The sequence below is a fragment of the Hippopotamus amphibius genome, chromosome 10 (genome assembly GCF_030028045.1).
Source record: "Hippopotamus amphibius kiboko isolate mHipAmp2 chromosome 10, mHipAmp2.hap2, whole genome shotgun sequence".
NCBI classification, from domain to species: domain Eukaryota; kingdom Metazoa; phylum Chordata; class Mammalia; order Artiodactyla; family Hippopotamidae; genus Hippopotamus; species Hippopotamus amphibius.
The window spans coordinates 114,004,702-114,023,582 of record NC_080195.1 but is presented as its reverse complement, the minus strand read 5'-3'; the positions used below and the strand labels follow the sequence as shown (position 1 = coordinate 114,023,582).

The 18,881-nt window shown below is 53.6% G+C and overlaps 1 protein-coding gene across 1 annotated transcript in view; it reads right to left on the bottom strand.

Annotated features, from left to right (window-relative positions):
• The window catches only part of UMODL1 (uromodulin like 1), a 64,296-nt gene extending 61,280 nt beyond the window's left edge, over positions 1-3,016 (bottom strand). Inside the window, exon 1 of the mRNA XM_057697329.1 lies at positions 2,941-3,016. Within this exon, the coding sequence (XP_057553312.1) occupies positions 2,941-3,016 (76 nt within the window). The remainder of the gene's footprint in view (positions 1-2,940) is intronic.
• Positions 3,017-18,881: the final 15,865 nt, after the last annotated feature.

Sequence of the window (18,881 nt, the reverse complement as noted above, 5' to 3'; positions counted from 1 at the left end):
AGGACCCAGCCTGCCAACACCTTGATCTTGAACTTCCGGCCTCCAGACTATGAGGACATAAATCCTAACTTTTAAGCTCCCCAGTCTGTGGTGCTTTGCCAAGTCAGCCCCAGGGAACTGACACAGGGGCCGTGGGGTGCCCCCCCCACCTTTGTAGCCAGCACAGGACTTGCTGCATTCATGGGTTGTCAGTGAAGCATGAATGAATGGTTTGAAAACAGTTTACATTTTCAGATACTCAACCTCTGAGCTCTGAGCTCTGCAAGACTGTACAGCTACTAGGTAGGGGCTCTGAGCTGTGGTGTAAACCCCTCCGTGAGAAGCTGGGTTCCTGGGTCGGAACCCAGAGGGGGCAGCGGCGGGCACCTTCGTCCCCACCCCCAGGACAGCACCCCTGAGGATGCCCGCCTTTGGCCTCACGGGTGCCCATAAGCACGCAGAAAACGAGGCTTGGGGGCTGGTGGTCCCCAGGAAGAAACAGGGCCAAGCCAGCCCTCACGCCCAGGCTGGCAGGAGAGCCTGCAGCCTTCCCCTGGGCAGAATCGGGTGCTGAATCCCACCACCCCGGAGAGAGCTCACTCGCAAGCCACATGGTGGCCTCCGCTGGGGGTGGCAGGGCCTCTGGGAGTGAATACGACCTGTATTCACCAAAGGTGGGTCCCAGGAAGATTTGGGAGGGACCGGGAGGCCCCAGGCTGAGTGGGATGGGGCCGGAGGAGGTGGCTTCCGAGGCCAGAGCTTCGAGGTGACCGGGATGAGGGGCTGGAGGAGAAGCCGCAGTGGAGCGATGGGGCCGCACAGGACAAATCTTCCTGCGTGGAGAAGTTGATGAGGTTGACCTAGAGCTCATTTGACCTCAGGTGTTTTTCATATAAACTGAAACGGAGATGCCGACCGCTAATGAAGATTACTTCCCTGCCCTCAGAAAGCCTCCGGGTTCCACCTGATCCCAACAAGGTCCCAGCTGATCGTCAGCAGAGCCGTCCCGTGCACAGACTCGAGTGTGCGTACACACACACACACACACGCACACACACCCCTCCTTCCAAGTGAAAGTGCACGTGGAGCTCCTTGTTTTGTTGTTCACGTTCTACTGGAGGCCACCGGGTCCCCCCCAGGCCTGGCTTCCTGGCAGAGCCCTCCATAGGAACCATTTACAGATCCTGCTGTTCAGCAGAACCTTTCGGGAGCGCAGGAGGCGGCGGTCCTGGGTTCTAGCCCCAGACGTAGAAAATCTTAATGCTCTTGCAGGTCCTGGGCTCAGATCTGCACTCACACCAGCTTCACAAATGCCAGTCATGTGATCCTAGCACGTTTCATGCCCTCTTGGTGCCCCAGCCTTGTCACCTGTACAGTCATAGCTGTGCCCAGGGTTGCAGGAGGATTAAATGAAATCACGCCTGTAACCGCAGCAGGTGGCACATGGGAACAGACAGACATGCAGCCCTGACGGACCGCCCAGCGCTGCTGGCTGCCCGGGTCCTCGCGTACGCGAAACGCCTCCTCAGCCCTCCTCTGGCTTCCGGGCGTTCCATTCCTTCTGCCACTGAGCTGTATGATTTGCACATTACTCACTCCAAAGGAAATATCAAGGGTTTTTTTAATCACAATTCATAAAAAAAAAAAATCACAAAATCCTGCCTATGGATGAAAAAATTTTAAACTAGTACAAAACTGAAGTTGATGGTAGGAACAGAATGGCTCTGTTTGAATTCCTGATGGAATAAGATGGATTTCTAGAGGAAGATGATTTAAAAAGCTTGCGATCTCAATTCTCTGAAATCTGGGGCTTCAGAAATCCAATATATACAATGGGATATGACTCAGCCACAAAAAGGAACGAAACAGTGCCGTGTGCAGAGCTGTGGATGGACCTAGAGACTCATACAGAGTGAAGTAAGTCGGAAAGAGAAAAACAAATATCATATAATATCACTTATATGTGGACTCTAGAAAAACGGTACAAATGAACTGATTTGCAAAGCAAAAATAGAGACCCACAGATATAGAGAACAAGGGGGAGGGAATGTGGGATGAGCTGGGAGATTAAGATTGACGTATATGCACTACTGTGTATAAAATCGATAACTAATGAGGACCTACTGTATAGCACAGGGAACTCTACTCAGTGCTCTGTGGTGACCTAAATGGGAAGGGAATCCAAAAAAGAGTGGCTATTTGTATATGTATAACTGATTCACTTTGTTGTACAGCAGAAACGAACACAACATTGTAAAGCAACTATACTCCAATAAAAATTAATTTAAAAAAAAGAAATCCAATGTGTTTTTAGCTGCTGACATGTGCCTCTCAAAGGCCTTGAACGTGTGTTTGGTCCCTCGCACCCCCGTGCGCCACTTGCATCCTCATTTAGTGCTGAGAAAAATGGGGCTGGCAGAGCCCAAGCTGTGCAGAAAGCCCCATTTCGCGATGCCTACTCCCTGATGGGCAAAGGAGGTCAGAGCCAGGGTTAAGGGCAGGGATTGCCCTGGTGGAAATCTTGACCTTGGCCGGCTGCGTCGCCCTAAGCAAGTCCCTGATCACTCTGGGTCTCCCTCTCTTTTTCCCTAAGTTGAAGACTGATGGGCCAATTTCCAGAGAGTTCAATTCTGAGTTCCCAGGAATGCGATACCCTCCGCGTGGCTGGCAGGCCTGCAGCATCAGTACCACCAGCAGAAATGCAGAGTTCTGGGCCCCTCCCAGAGCCACTGACTCAGAATCTGCACTTGAACCCACCGACCCCCAGGTGATTCGGAAACATTCCCACCACCTCATTTGTGGTTATGGGAAAGTTTGGCCAAGAAAGAACAGACCCTGCCAAGATAGAAGCAGGTGCATCTTTGCCTGCCCAACGCTCAGCAGGGCTGCCGTCCTCAGGGCACCTGCTCCCAGGAGCCCTCCCTCCTCCAGCATCACCCGCACTGAGCCCAGACCCCTCACCTGTGAAGCCGCTGGCCTGGCTCAGGTCCACGGCGGTGACCAGAACCAGCAGCGCCAGCCCGAGCGTCCTGAGCATGGTAGCAGTGGTGGTGGCTCTCAGCCTCTCCTGAGCAGCAGGACAAAGGGGCGTGGGCCGCCTGGACCCAGAGAAAGGGCCCTTCTCTCCCCTGCGCCACCAACCTGACCGTGGCAGTGGCTTCAGAGGGTGCGCTCACCAGGAGCGGTCCCTTATGTCTGCTTGTAAACACCCATCACTGCCGCGGCCGTGTCCCTTGAGGGACCTGCATGTCACAGCCTATTCTCCCTCCAGGCAGATGGCATCTTTCAGGAAAGGTGAGTACCCACCTGCCAGGCTGCATCGCTGGGTCCCATCTCGTTGTTACGCAGAAAACACATTCCAGACCCGAATCTGACTCCCCCATCAGGTCCAAAGTATTCTCTTACCTTATCATCACAAACTGGCAGGAGAAAACAGCAGCAAATCAAAGTGGTACATCAGGTTCAGAAAGGCATCCTTCGCACAATTGGACAAAACAGATCAAAAGCAATAAGAATGTTCCTGTGACCCAATGATCTCTTCCTGGGGTTTGGTCTGAGGGCCATGAAGCTGCCATGACAGAGATGTTTCATTATTTGCCAGAATTTAAACCTGCAAAGCGTGAAAGTGAGCCTTCGGGGGAAAGGGGAGAGTAAGTTATTACGGAGCATCTGAATGTAGCATCACACAGATGTGCTCCCCAGGAAAACATTTAGCGGTGTGGAAATGGCACCTCATCCTGTGAAATCAGAGCAGCACCTCATACAGTTTTGTCTCCAAAAACACAACTCTATGATTCTATACAACTGGGCCCAACCCAGAAAGGGCCAGAGAAGTAAAACATGATGAGGGATGACAGATGATAGCTGATTTGTTTTATTTCCGTAGCCATCATGCATTGTGTGAGCTGGATTTTTAAATTTCCTATCAAATACTTCCTAGTTGAGGACCCCTCCTTATTCCTCTGTTGGGTTGTCTTTCATTGCTTGGTATGACTTTTAACGTTGGACTAGGCACAGCCACTAACGTTAGATGAAGATCACCTTAGCTCTACTGAGAAAACTTTCAAATAGGGTCACAAAGATCCGTCTTGGCTACATGGTTCAGAAGCGTAATTCCCTTGTGTTCAAAACACAAAGCAGTGCTGCCAGAAGGGCCCTTCCAGCCGAACTCCCAAAGAACATCACTACGTCTTTTATTCTCGGGAGGTTAACCTCTGAGATGATTAACTGCACCTTTGCCTGGTTAATGACTAGATCACAGATGCCAGGACAAGAAGAGAAAAAAACAAAACAAAACAAAACAGAGCTGGAAGTAATCACGTAGCTAAGGGGCTCAGTGCAAGTCTCCTGGGGGGCAGCACCCTTTATAGAAAAACAAGACTCCAGGACTGACTCATAAACTCTGCTGCTCTAACGGGGGTGAAAAAGGGGTCAGTAAGAAACGAATACATGTTAAAGCTATAACATAATATTCAAGAAAATAAAATTTGCTCAGCACTCACAGAATACATAGGAAAAGTATTATAATGAAGGGCAATACGAACATTTAAGATGTGAGATGAATCGGACTACAACATCCTATTATCTCAGAACTTTTGCTACTACAACACGGGCACGTCTACAAAATACGAAAGCGGAATCTAAGATGATGTTATCTTTTAAAACTTGAAATTGGCCCCGTGCACCATTTTTTCTCATCTTCAGAGCCACCTTCTGAAGTAGGTCCCTTACCCGCCTGGTACAGATAAAGAAACGGAGGGTCCGAGAGGCCACACAGCAGCAGGTGGGATTCATCCACTCCACTCCGTGTCTGGCCACAGTGCCAAGAGAGGAGAGCAAACACAAGACATTTTGCCAGCTGAGCACTTCGTGATAATTGGAAATTGTCCATAAAATGTTGTCACCACATGACATATTAAAACTCATATGATTTTAAAAAAACAACCCTCAAAATTGGCAGCCTGCTCCTAAGTGTGTCCTCTCTTACCCTCCTGTTCACATCCTACAGGCACAGGAAGGGTAAGCGTGCAGTGGTTTCTAGTTCGCCCTCAGCGAGATGTTTCCTTTCAGCGTATTTTTGTGCATGACGGCCACGGGGATTTTCCTCATTTGACTTTCCCTGTAAACGCTTTGAGGAGGAATAACTGTGCACTGTAACCAGCGGAGAGCAGGCTGTGCCTCTAGGAGGCTGTGTCTGGGTGTCTGGCCACCAGAGCATCCAGCAAAGAGCCCCCTGGCCCCTCTCCTGGGGCAGCACATCCAGCATCTCGCTGACACTGTGTCCAATGACTGGGGATCTGGGGGAAGCCAGCAGGGTGCAGGGCTAGACCTAAGGACACACACACACTCATTCACACTCCCAAACTCACACTCATGTGTGCAAACACACTCACACTCACATGTATACACACAGGCACATTCACACACTCACACACGGCAGCAGTCCTACATGCACACTCACACACACTCACTCTCACACACATGCACACGTGCTCACACACATCCACACTCACACACACACGCATGCTCATACACTCGCACAAACACGCAGGATGAGGGTGAGTTCCCCGACCCTGGAACCAACCAGAGTCTCCTCAGACCTGAGCTGTGCTCTCTGCCATTGGTGACGTTGGTGACATTGGTGACGTTGGTGACGTTGGTGATGGAGCCTGGACGGAGCTCAGCCCACTCCCTTCGCTTCCTCCATCTGGAGAGGAGGGGGTTGAGTTAGGTGACCTCCAAAGGACCTTTCTCATCTCCGGTTCTGAGTTCTGTGGTCCTGTGAACCGTGGCTCAACAGATTAAATTCCATCCGTCGTTACCCTGCCGGCCAAAATACATAACGTGCCCAGCGCGGTCCTGGGATGTGGGATCATGTCCCAAGGGACAGATGTGCAGGGCCACTGCCAGTCTCCAGGTGTTGTCAGGGCGGGAATGGCACGGGCAGCATCGCTCCCAGCCTCCTGCCTGGAATCCTGCCCACACGCAGCCCTGGCCACGGCCATCCACCAGGCGGGGCGGGCGGGAGGGGCCCCGCGGGGCCGTCGGGGCTGTGCCCTACCTGGCCCAGGCCGGGGACGATGCGCAGGAGAGGCGTGGGCGGCAGAGGTGCGGGGACCGGGGTGAGGGCTGCCGTGGGACACATGGGAACTGGGGGGCTCTGGGCAGGGATGGCGTGTGGTCTGAAGAGGATTGTCGCCGACTGGTGAGGACAAGCGGGAGGTGGGGAGGCAACCCCGTCTCTAAGGCTTATGTCCAAGGACGCTAGACATGACAGAGGGTCATGATGAAGTTGTAAAAATGTTGGCTTTGGAAGACACCCTGAGCGATCTGGTCCAACTCCTGACCCAGTCCTGGCTGCCCTCTGCCGCCGCGGTTGCCTAAAGCCATGCTTCCTGGGGCGCGGTGAGAACCACCCGCATCAGAATCACTCCGCCGGGCTTGTCAGAAGTGCGGGGCGCGGGTGCAGAGAGGGGACCGGAGCGCTCGAGGTCTGGGGGGGCGGGGGTGAAGGGGAAGCTGGGACGCAGCGAGAGAGCAGCACAGACACACATATACGACCAACTGTAAAACAGATAGCCGGTGGGAAGTTGCTGTATAACAAAGGGAGTCCAACTCGAGGTTGGAAGATGCCTTAGAGCACTGGGACGGGGAGGGTGGGGGGGACTTGAGGGAGGGAGGGAATACGGGGATATGTGTATAAAAACAGATGATTGAACTTGGTGTACACCCCCCAAAAAATAATAAATAAATAAATAAAATTAAAAAAAAAAAAAGTGCAGGAGCCTCCTAGCCTCGCCCCAGACTTCTCAGGCTCTTTGGGGTGGGTCCCCAGGGGCTCGGGGCCCTCAGGGGCACACTAAAGCTTGAGCACACCCACCAAATGTCTCCAAACACCCGAGGACGCGGTCCTGTGTGGAGCAGCCCCTCCCTTGCAGGAAAATTCCTCCTGACGGGGCACACACACACACACACACACACACACACAGAGACATACACACACACACACAGAGACATACACACACACACACACACAGACATACACACACACACATACACACACACAGAGGCACACACAGTGACATACACACACACACACAGAGGCACACACAGTGACATACACACACACACACACACACACAGAGACATACACACAGAGACACACACACACACACACACACAGAGGCACACACACACAGACACATACACATACACACACACACAGAGAGATATACACACACAGACACATACACACACACAGAGGCACACACAGTGACAGACACACAGAAGAGGGGCCCAGGAACTCAGGGAGGTGAGGAGGTGCAGGAGAAGGGGCGGCCAGGGGAACAGGTCACCTGAACCCAAGGCACGTTCTGCACCAGCGGGGCTGCCTCTGAATAGATGTCCGGCTTAATCCGGCACCTGGAGGTGGCACCTGGAGGCAGGTGTGCTACACCCTCTGCTCTGCCACCATTGCAGGGGGGGAGGGGCAAGCAAGTGGCAGGTGGGGTGACATCCCGGTGGCTGCCTCACTGCCCCTCCTCAGAGGCAGAGGGGCTGTCCCAGGGGGTCACATCCGGAGGCTTTCACCTCTGCCTGCCCTAGAGATGGAGTAAACAACGGTCCTGGTTTGCCAGGGTTGAGGCACTTCTCAGGATGTGGGACTTTCACTACCAACCCCAGGAAAGTCCCATGAAAACCAGGATGAGTTTGTCAACTGCTGGGAATTCAGAAATACTGGTCTCCACCCCAGCCAAGGAAAGGGCTTAGAACCTCTGGGGGAGGGGCAGGACCCTCTTTCTTTAAGGTACCTGGTTGGGGGGGGTCAAGGGGCAGCAAAGTGGACAAGCTCTTGTCTAGTCCAGACCCTGGGCGGTTTGCCAACGAGGAAACGGAAGTGAGATGCCCTTGGACAAGGTGACCCCATGTAATGGGCAGAATGGTGGCCTCCCCAAAAGATATGTCCAAGTCCTAACCCCTGGTCCCTGTGAATGTGACTTTTTTGGAAATAGAGTCTTTGCAGATGCAACCAAGACAGAAGCCAGAGTGATCCATCCACAAGCTGAGAGACGCCAAGGGTCAGCGTCCACACCGGAAACTGGAAGAGGCAAGGAACGAGGCTCTGTCTGAGCCTCCGGAAGGAACCACGCTGCTGGCACCTTGGTTTCAGACCTCTGGCCTCCAGGACTGTGAGAAAATGATGTTCAGTGGTTTTTGGTCCCCCCAGGACACTCACACACCCCATTGGTCAGAGGTGGAGGCTCACCCACCTCTCATCGGACCCCCAGCTGGCACTCTTACCACCACCACCGCCCTCTGCCCATCTCCCCTCTTCACCCCCACGAGCCCTGCCCCACTTCCAGCAGAGTTTATTTGGGGTGAACAAGGAGAGACATTTGACACACGTGGGGTCTGTGGGCCACAGGTTCACTCATCCTTTCAGGAAGGGTAGGCATCAACCTAAAATAACACGTCCGGTTCTGTGACTTCCATGCGCAGGGCTTTCTGCAGCTTGCAGAGCCCCAGGCAGGCCTTCGGGAAACGTCTCCAGAGATAACTGAGAAGTCACATCCCTGGGCATTTCCCGTTGACAGCCCAGCCCACAGTCTTGCTCTGCCAGCCATGGTCGAATGGGTGTAGAACACCTTCATCCCACCAGGAAAGCACCTTTTCCGTCCTCTGGTGTGACAGAGCTGTGCTTGGGGTTGGGCTGTATTATCTCAGCCACATCTGGGTGATTCCCCTGCAGGGGCGACTCCCTGGTGGCCCACACTTGGTTGTTCACACTTGGCACGGGCCCTGCCTGGCCCTGCCTGGCCCTGCATGGCTTCTTTGCAAACCTGCCCTCGTTTGCTCTCAGTGTCTGTTTCTTGTTTGGCCTGCAGTGAGTGGTTTGCAGAGAGGGCTGTTTTGGTCCTGACGCCTTTATCCCACTGGATGGTCCTGGGGGTCAGTGCTGGGGCCTTAGCAGAGCTGAGGGTCTGGGCGCCAGAGCACCCAGCTCCCTGCATCAGGGCATCCAGGGCCCCAGCCCAGCCCCAGCCCCTGCCTCTCTGCCGGTCACGGCCTCAGCCAGGGGTCCATGGCGTTTTTTTTTTTGTGCTTCATGAGGAGAAAGGAGATTTGCCCTGACAAAACTGGCATGTGTGCTGTGGGCTGAATGCTTGTCTCCTCAAAATTCACAGGTCACAGGCCTCACCCCATTGTGGCTGTGTGTGAAGTAAGGAAGGTGGAGCCCTATACCAATGTTGCAATTCAGTGTTAACTCGTGGCCTAGCGACTCAAATCCAGAGTTAGCTCGACCCCCCAGCAGCCCTTGTTTCCTAACATAGGCTTTGTTTCCTGACTTAGGCTGGCTGATAACACGACCCCATATTAGGGAAGGTATTCACCACATAGGACCCTAGCCTGTCACCTAAGGATACCCTTTGCCTTACAGCACACTGACCAATTGATTAATGCCATTTTCCTAACAGGAATTTTCTTCGTCTTGGGGTTATAAAAACTGACTGCAAGCCCACAAAAGTGTTGGCTCTCCTCGACTACCAAGAAGTCAACCTGCTGTATTTATAGGGTGTCTTCTCTCTAATAGACTCTATCTTCCTTACATTCTGCCTTGTGTCTAGAAATTGTTTTCCAACCTACCTTAAACCACAGCAAGGAAGTATATAATTAAGGTTAAATGAGGTCAAAAGAGTGGGCCCTGATCTGAGATGATTAGCGCCCTTATCAGAGGAGACTCCAGAGCCCTCTCTCTCTCCCTCTTTCTGCCATGTGAGGACACAGGGAGAAGGTAGTAGTCTGCAAGCTAAGAAGAGTCCTCACCAGGAACCTATGCTGCTGGACCTTGATGGTGGACTTCCAGCCTCCAGAACTGTGAGAAAGTAAATGTCTGTTGTTTAAGTCACACAGTCTGTGGCCCTAGCTTACTAAGCGTATCAAGAAGCTACTAAGAATGTTGATGGAAGCAGCCACCCAGCACTATGGGTCTTGCTGGTTTTCTGAAATGAGGTCAGAGATGACTTCAGAGCCTCTGAAGGGGGAGGAGAAATCTCCCAAGATCACAGCCTGAGGGGCTTCGCGAGGCGCCCTGGGTGGGATTTTGCCTGCAGACAAGTGGAAACAAGAGGACATGAGAAGGCATTGCCTGGCCTCCAAAGGAGCAAGGAGGGTCTGCATCTCTCCATGCAGCTGTTTCCAAGGTGACACAGGAAGCCAATGCGGACGAGTGCGGGGCCAGAGCCCAGGAGAACGCGCCATCACGGCTGCTCTTTCTCCCGTGGGCATGTCCAGCTCTGACGGTTTGATACTGAAACAGATCCAAGGAGGGGCAGGAAACAGGAAGTGAGAAGGGGGGCGGGGGAGGGGAGGCCTTGACACAGAGAATTCGCATTTGAAAAGAATCAAACATACAAGAAAGGAGAGGAAGAGAGCGAGAGCTTGCCTGCCTGAACCAGACTCCTCTGGGATGTCCGTCCTTTTCATCCACAAGCTGTCTGCCATCAGCCTGTCTGTCCATTCATGCCACACACGTCCCAGCGGTGACTTCCGGGGCCACCTGGGGACTCAGCAGTGGACAGGGCTGACCTGGACTCAGAAAGCCCTCAAGTCTGCTGTGGGTTAAATTCTGTCCCCAAAAGATGTTCAAGCCTGACCCCCAGTACGTGGAAAATGAGGTCTTTGCACATATAATTTAATTACAATGAGGTTATCCTGGCGTAGGGAGGACCCTAAATCCAATATGCCTGGTGTCCTCTGAGGAGGGAAATTTGAATACAGACTCACAGAGACCGAGGCTGGGGACAGCTGCAGGTCAAGGGACACTGGGGACCGCTGGCCATCACAGAGTGGGGCACAGCCCTGCCAACAGCTCGATTTTGGACTTCTGGCTCCCGGGCTGCAAGAGAACAAATTTCTGTTGTGTTAAGCCCCCCAGTTTGTGGAGCTTTATTACAACGGCCCTAGAAATCTAACACAAAATGCAATGCAGATGTCCGACATTAAATATAATTTCACAACTAATTATGTCCTGACAACAGGGCCCGTGGAGAAAGCTGGGACCCGGAGGCCAGGCACTGCCTGCAAAGGCTCTGGGGCCAGGAGCCTGGTTCCTCCAAGGAACTGATGGAGGGAGGGGCCTGGGGGCTCACGAGGCCAGATGCAGCCCCAGGCCAGCACTTCACGCACCCTTCCAGCCACAGCCCAGGACAGCGTGGCATCTGAGGTCTTTGCCTGTGTTGAAGTGGGCACTGTGGCAGAGTGCCAGGGAAAGCATCCCCAAGTCCCCTCCACCTGGGAGCAAGGTGCTGACCTCCACGGGGAATGTGAAGGGGCCTCTGTGCCACTCAGGGCTGCGTCACAGGAGGTCGATGTCAGTTTCAGCAGAAGGTATGTGGGTCAGATAACCAGGGCTGTTAAGCCCCGGAATGCCGTATCGAGAGCACTGTGACGAGGAAATGCTGGCGCTGGGGCAGCTGGCCACCACCCCCCCGCCCCCTGCAGGCATCCACGGCACCAGGGTCACACCCACCAGCCCCTCCTCCACGCCTCCAGCCTCTGCATCTGAGATTACAGTGGCACGGCGAGGCTCCCTTCGCCAGGGGGTGGCTTCAGCTGGGGCTGAGCAGGCACTCGGCTAGGAGGAGCAGGATACAGAGCCAGAGGGACCCACTGGCCGCCCGGGAAGAAGAGGAGCAGGAGCTGCCCTGGGCCTTCAGGCCCCATGGACCCGGCTCCATCACTCCATCACCGCTGCTTTCCGGGCAGCCTTGGAAGGCACAGGGAAAGTGTGCCTCCTCACGGGTGGCCTTACAAGCTAGAGACCGTAGCATGTGACTGCAACCAGTGTTTCGTCAAGGCTGTGGTCCTTGCTCCGTCCTCGTGAAGGTGGAGAACAAGAGTGACCTTGAGATGACCTTGTGCAGGAAAGGGCAGTGAGGTGTCCGCTCCCGTCACGTCCATGCGTGAGAATGGCTGGACACATAGACTCCTTGCCACTGGTGGTCTGGAGACAGACAGGCAGGGCGTGGCCTGGGGGTGGACCTGAGGGGGGCTGAATGTGCTGGGAGGGAAGCTGCCCCCACTAGTGGTGCAGTGGGGGGTGCTCCACCTGGCCACGTCAGTAGCCTGTCAGGATTAGGGCAAGCAGGTGACACTGTGGCAGCCAGGCAGCATGGATCATGGGCACACGGATGCCACAGACAGGGAGCCAGGGCAGGGGTCAGCTGGCCAGCCTCCGGGAGGTCCACCAGGGGTGTCAGGGCTGGCCCAGGGCCACAAACTCCTGACCCCAGGAGGACAGTGCCCAGAGACATCTGGGGACAGGAGGGCCCCTGAACAGACCACAGGACCAAGGCACAGAGGCCAAGCTGAGCTGCAGGACCTGGGTCCAGGGTCCAGGCCAGCCTGGGGCTGGAGGCCAAGGTCAGGCATCACAGTTGGGGTCTGGCCTGAGGGAGCTGATCCTCGGGAAGGACCCCGGGGCCGTTGGGTCAGGGATGGACCAGCAAGGAAACAAATATTGGACCCATCAGCAGCAGCTCAAATACTAATTCCTCCTTGAGACCTCCTGCCCTCCCCCTCTCGCAACTCTCTTCTTTCGGACATTTTTGGCTCCTTTGTCCTTCTATCCACGTGACTAAAGGTCTCCTACCCTGATGGATGCTGGGCAACTCAAGGGGAGGAATCATGGCTCAGACCAGCTCTTCCTGGTACCCAGCCCAGTGCCTGGCATACAGTAGGTGCTCAATAAGTTCTGATTAACCAGATGGCCTTGGGTCAGCCTGCATGCATATTAGAGGATCACCAAGACAAGCACACAGAAGAGAGGTTCCCCATGGCCAGCCTTGGGAGCACCTTATTTTCGGCTCAACAAACCCCAACAGAATTATAGCCTTGCCTCCCAGAGTCATAGGACCACGCTGGTGTTAAGACCTTCAGGAAAATGCTTCATTCTAGTGACCAGGGCTCAGGCTGGTCGGGTGCCCTTGCCCACAGAGGTTACAAATGGGGAAAGGTACTTTTCAGCAGCTTTCTTCACCTGCTTCCTGGAGGAAGAGTCCAAAAGTGAGAGGAAGACCTTCCCAGATGAGAAACTGATGCCCAGTGGTGCGTGTGGTCTTAGAAATATGCCTAAATGTAATATTATTATGTACAGTAATTCCCCTACATACGAACCTTCAAGTTGTGAACTTTCAAAGATGCCAACGTATTATAAACCTATTACAGTGCAGTACTACATAGCCGATTGTGTTAGTTGGGTACCTAAGGCTAATTTTGTTGCACTTATGAACAAACTGGACTTACAAATGGGCTCTCGGAACGGAACTCATTTGTATGTAGGAAAATTACTCTATTTAAAATTCTGGGCTTCCCTGGTAGTACAGTGGTTAAGAATCTGTCTGCCAACGCAGGGGACATGGGTTCCATCCCTGGTCCAGGAAGATCCCACATGCCACAGAGCAACGAAGCCCATGCGCCACAACTACTGAAGCCCTCGCGCCTAGAGGCCGTCTCTACAACAAGAGAAGCCACTGCACTGGGCAGCCCGCGCACCGCAACGAAGAGTAGCCCCTGCTCGCAGCAGCTAGAGAAAGTCCACGTGCAGCAACAAAGACCCAACACAGCCAGTAAATTAAATAAACAAATAAATTTATTTTTAAATAATTCTTATGGGGGGCAGCTCCCTTTAAATCAGACCACTTTACAAATCATTGACCAAGAAAAGACTCTGAGTCTGCACCCTAGGACAAAGAGCCTCTGGAAAACATTGGTGGGTATTTGAACCTGGAAGAGACGCAGAGCCTAACGCAGAAATCTCTGCCGGACACTCAGCCCTGAGGCTGGGTGATGCCTTCCTACGGGCTGGACGGCCAGGTCACCACAATCACCCTCAGGGTTTGGCAACGGCTCCTTAAAACTGGGAACTTCCTTCCAGATGAGTAACTTCTTTTCTATTTTCCGAAGTCGAGGAGGGTTTTGTTGTTGTTGTTGTTAAGAAATACACTGGAAGCAATGTTAGGAAAAACATACCCTTTCAGAAAACCTCAAAGTATGTGAAGAAAGCCCACCAGCGTCCCAGCGCTTTGCTGAGGCTCTTCTGGGGGAGGGAGGGCCTGGAATTCCGAGCGCAGCATTTGCAGAGTAAGTGAACTAGTGTTTACCCCGCAGCGTTCGGCGGTTTGGGGCTTGTATAAATAAAAGACAGACAGATGAGAAAGCCCAAATGGAAAGACCGGCCTGGAAAGTCTCGCTGACTGGGGAGGCCATGGAGAGCAGTTTTCCATCCCAGAAGGAAACAGACCACGCACCGTTTCCAGCACGACACCCGGGGAATCTGCTGAACGAATTAGGAAGAGGGGATACGTGCGATGTCTGGGGGCAACCGTCTCGTGGATCTCGACGGGGCTGGAAGGGAAAAGAACAAGTAGAGGGGCACCTGAGAAGGAAACGAGGACAGCCAAGGGTGGCGGATGTAGTGGGTAGAACAGTGTCCCCCTGCCAAAAAAAAAACACTTCATGTCCACCCAGAACCTCAGAATGCGACTCTTTTGGAAATAAGGTCTTTGCAGGTGTACTTAAGGTACAGAGAGAGAATGAGGTCATCGTGGATCAGGGCGGGCCCTGAATCGAGTGAGCCCGTCCTTCTAGGAGATGGAAGAGGACACCCAGAGAGGGCAGAGGTTAGAGCGCTGCCTCTCCAGGCCCAGGGACACCAAGGTCAGTCGCAACACAGGGGCTGGAAGAGGCAGGTGGGTTCTCCCGCGGACACCTTGATTTCAGACTTCCGGCCTCCAGCCTGCGAGACAATAAACCTCTGTTGTTTGAAGCCATGAACGTTGGGTGATTTGTTGCAGCACCCCAGGACACTATTACAAATGAAAGGGATTAAAGGATCCCACAGGACTCAGGCGGGTCCCACCCAGCGTGTTTGCTCCTCCGCAGACATCACAAGGGCCACACCTGTTATAATGCTCGCTCAGAGCTAAACCACAAGGAAGGGAGTGATGCTCCGGCCGAGTTATGTCTGCTCACGATAGATGATGCCTCTGGACACAGAACCGGTGCACGAGTCTTAAGTGGTTTGCCCTCAGAATTTCCCAAACTATTTTGAGCAAATTAGACAAAGAAACTGTTGGACAGGCAGTGGCGGGAGAAGAGGATGGAAGGAGGGATTCTGAAATCAAGCTCCGACTCGGCTTCCAGGCTGAGGTATCTCCTCTCCCCAGGCCTGTGAGCCCAAGGAAGAGTGGCACTGTGTCACCAAGCGCCTTTGGGGGTGGGGGTGGGGGGCGGAGATGGGGAGGGGCAGGGGAAGGACCAACCAGGCTAGGCCTGGTCGTGCACAGGCAAAAAGGTTTAAACCAGCCCCACGACCACACAGGACCCTCACGTCCATCTGTCTACTGAGGGATCCGGCCACACCCCCCCTGGGCCCTGCAGAGCTGAAATCCAGTGACGCACAATAACTCTGAATTCTCTTTTTCCCAATTTTTATAAAATAGAAATAAAATGGCCTTTTGATCAGCTACTTTATCCGCTTGGAAATACTCTTCCTGAGAAGAATGGAAGGAAAGAAGGAAGAACGGAAGGGCACAAAAGAGGGAGGGAGGAGGGAAAAAATCCCAGCGAGTAGGCCGTCGCCTCGGGTCAGGGCCACCGTCCTCCGTGCTGGCTCTGTTCCCTGCGGTGCCACCCCCGTGGCCCTCGGATAGTGAGTCCGGCCCTGGCCTTGGACTTGTAGTCATGCGCTTGGAGCTCCAGCAGGGACACCTGTGACTTTGCCCTTGGGCCTTAATCTCTGTCGGTGGGGAGGAAACTCAATAAGATCTGTGCACCGCCCCGTGACCCGAAACTGCAGAGGCTGAGGAGAGGGGGTAGAGGGGGGCCCTTCCACCTGGTGTCAGCCCCTCGGCCCTGCGCCCTGCGTGCCCCACACAGAAGGTCCCGAGTAAGGAGACGTCCTGCCTCAGCTGCGCTCTGGGTTATCCCGCTCTGTGCCAGGACCGCTCCGGGGTGCCCAGGGCAGGGCTGTGAGGCAGGCACTCACGTCTCACTCTACCCTTTCTCGGGGGTCCTTCCTGCATCCCGAGCTCTCAGGCATCCTCCTTGCCGGCCCAGGCTCACAATGCCTGCCCCCCCCCCCACATTCTACCCGCATGGTGTGGGGCGAGGGCACAGCCAGGCTGGGCCCACCTCCCGCGGCCTGTCACACCAACCCCGCCTCACCCTAGATGCCCAGTCCTGGCCTGTCTCCCCTCTGGCCAACACCACCTGGAGTCCAGATCTTCCTGGATGCATAGGGCCAGCACTCATTAACTGACATATCCGCAGGAGGAGAAAAGATTGACGGAATATGGACTTGCTAGGCAGGGGGTCGGGTGTGGGCAGAACAGACGTGGTGCCCACATATGGAAATAGCTCCCCTAGAAAAGACTGAAGGCAGGCGTGATGGCTAAGGTCAAATGTTTGGACATCTGTCGTGGAGAAGCAGCACATATTTGTTTGGTAGAAAGCCAAATGTTAGGGCAAAGGACAATGGCTGGAGATTATTCCCAGGTGGGTTCTGGCTCAGTTCAGGAAGAGATTTCTCATGGTCAGACCTGGCCAGATGGCTACCGGGAATGGTAATGAGCTCCCCAACACTGGGAGTATTCAAGCAGACTGCAGGCCATGGAAGGTCCTCCGAGCTGGAGAACTGCAGGCAGGCCCCATGCTGCCAGCATGGGCTGAACCCTTGCCCAGAGCAGCAGTGTTAGACACTGATTCACAGGAAAGTCCCTGAAGGGAGAAGTGGGTTGTCCACTGAGTGGGAAGGAGCTCTGGGGAGAGAGAACAGCCACAGAGCCACAATCTGATCTTGGGTCACCTAAGAACATCCAGAGGCCAAAGACATCCTCTGGGGCTACTCTGGCTTTCGGGAAGGAGAGCTCTGCCCCAGGCCTGGGAAAGGGACCTTACCTGCTGGGCGTCACGCCTGCGCTGCTGCCTGGGCGGGCCCCGCAGGCTGGGACGTTCCCAGACTCTGTCCCTGCGGCACCATCGCCTTCCGGCCAGGGCCACAAAGAATGCAACCAGGGCCATGGGGCCAGCGGGGGCCAAAGTCAACACAGAAAGGGTTCCCCCCCCACCCCGAGCCCAAGTTCTCCACACACCAGCCATGAGGGTCTTCCTCCTGGACTTTGCTCACCAAGGTGAAGAGCAGCCCTGAGCACCTCTCCAACATCTTCTTATGGTTGCTACCACTGTCTGGAGGGGTTTTGGGGGCTGAGTGAGAATGGGAGGTGGAGTCCTCTGTAAAGCACCAACCCCCGGGCTTCAAGACCAGAGGAGATGTAAGAACAGCTGGCGGAGGCTTCACGGTCCTGCGGGAGAAGCCGGCATCTGGAGTCAGCTAGGCTGGAGCCTTTGTGAGACTGCCCAGCAGCTCTGCCACTTGGGCCTCAGTTTCTTTCTGTGTCAAACAGAGAATTAAAAATATCCTACCTAACACACTGGACACTCTCTTCCCGAGAGACATAAGCCAATCACAAACTCGTTCTCACGGTGACATGACCACCCAGGCCCTGCCCTTTTCCTGGACACGGTGGGAGAGGTGACGAGCACACCTCCCCCTGCCCAGCAGCAGAGCAGGGCCAGCCGGGGTTCTCGGAGGCAGAAAAGACAAAATTTAGACTCTACACAATTTTGGAGCACTGGCCCTGGAGCTGTTGACCTGGATAAAATGTAACAGGCCCTCAAAGATGGATGGAGGCAAAACAGAATATGAGGTTGGGGGTTTTGAAGGGTCACTGACGTTGCCCTCCAGAGTGGCTAAACTTTTAAAAAGACAACATAAAATTCTGACAAAGCTGTGAAGTGACGGGGGCTCGCAAACCTGGCTGGTGGAAGCATCCAGTGGTGGGAGCCCTGAGGGAAAAGTCTGGAAGTTTCTTATACAACTGAACATCCTACCCTAGACCCAGAAATTTCACCCTAGACATTTACCCAAAATACACAAAAAACCAAGATATCCACACAGAGATGTGTTCTTGCATGTTCCTAGCAGCTGAATTCATAATAGCCAAAATAGCCAACCTGAGACTCCATTAATGAGGGGATGGATAAACAAACCGATGTGTGTTTGTATAACGGGACACTACTCAGTAATAAAAAGAAATGAATTTTTTTATTAATTAATTAATTTATTGGCTGCTTAGGGTCTTCATTGGTGCACGCGGGCTTTCTCTAGTTGCAAAGGGCAGGGGCTACTCTTCATTGAGGTGCTTGGGCTTCTCATTGCGGTGGCTTCTCTTGTTTCGGAGCACGGGCTCTAAGCGCACGGGCTTCAGTAGTTACGGCACACAGGCTCAGTAGCTGTGGCTCGTGGGCTCTAGAACGCAGGCTCAGCAGCTGCAGCACATGGGCTTAATAGCTCCACAGCATGTGGGATCTTCCCAGCCTAGGGATCAAACCCATGTCCTCTGCATTGGCAGGCAGATTTTTAACCACTGCGCCACCAGGGAAGCCCCAAGAAATGAACAATTTTTAAAGATTTTTTTTTCTTGATGTGGACCATTTTTAAAGTCCTTATTGAATTTGTTCCAATATTGCTTCTGTTTCACCTTTTAGGTTTTTTTTTTTTTTTTTTGGCTGCAAGGCATGTGGGATCTTAGCTCCCCAACCAGGCATGGAACCCACACCCCCTGCATTGGAAGGTGAAATCTTAACCACTGGCCAGCCAGGGACATCCCCAGAGGTGAACTTCTGAGGAATCACAAACAACATGGAAGACCACAAACAAACCAGACGCTGAGTGGAAGTAGCCAGAAACAACTGAGCACACACTACGTGGTTCCATTTATGTGAAGTTCTAGGACACACTTAGCAAAGCTCTGGTGGAAAAAATCAGAGCAGTAGTTGCT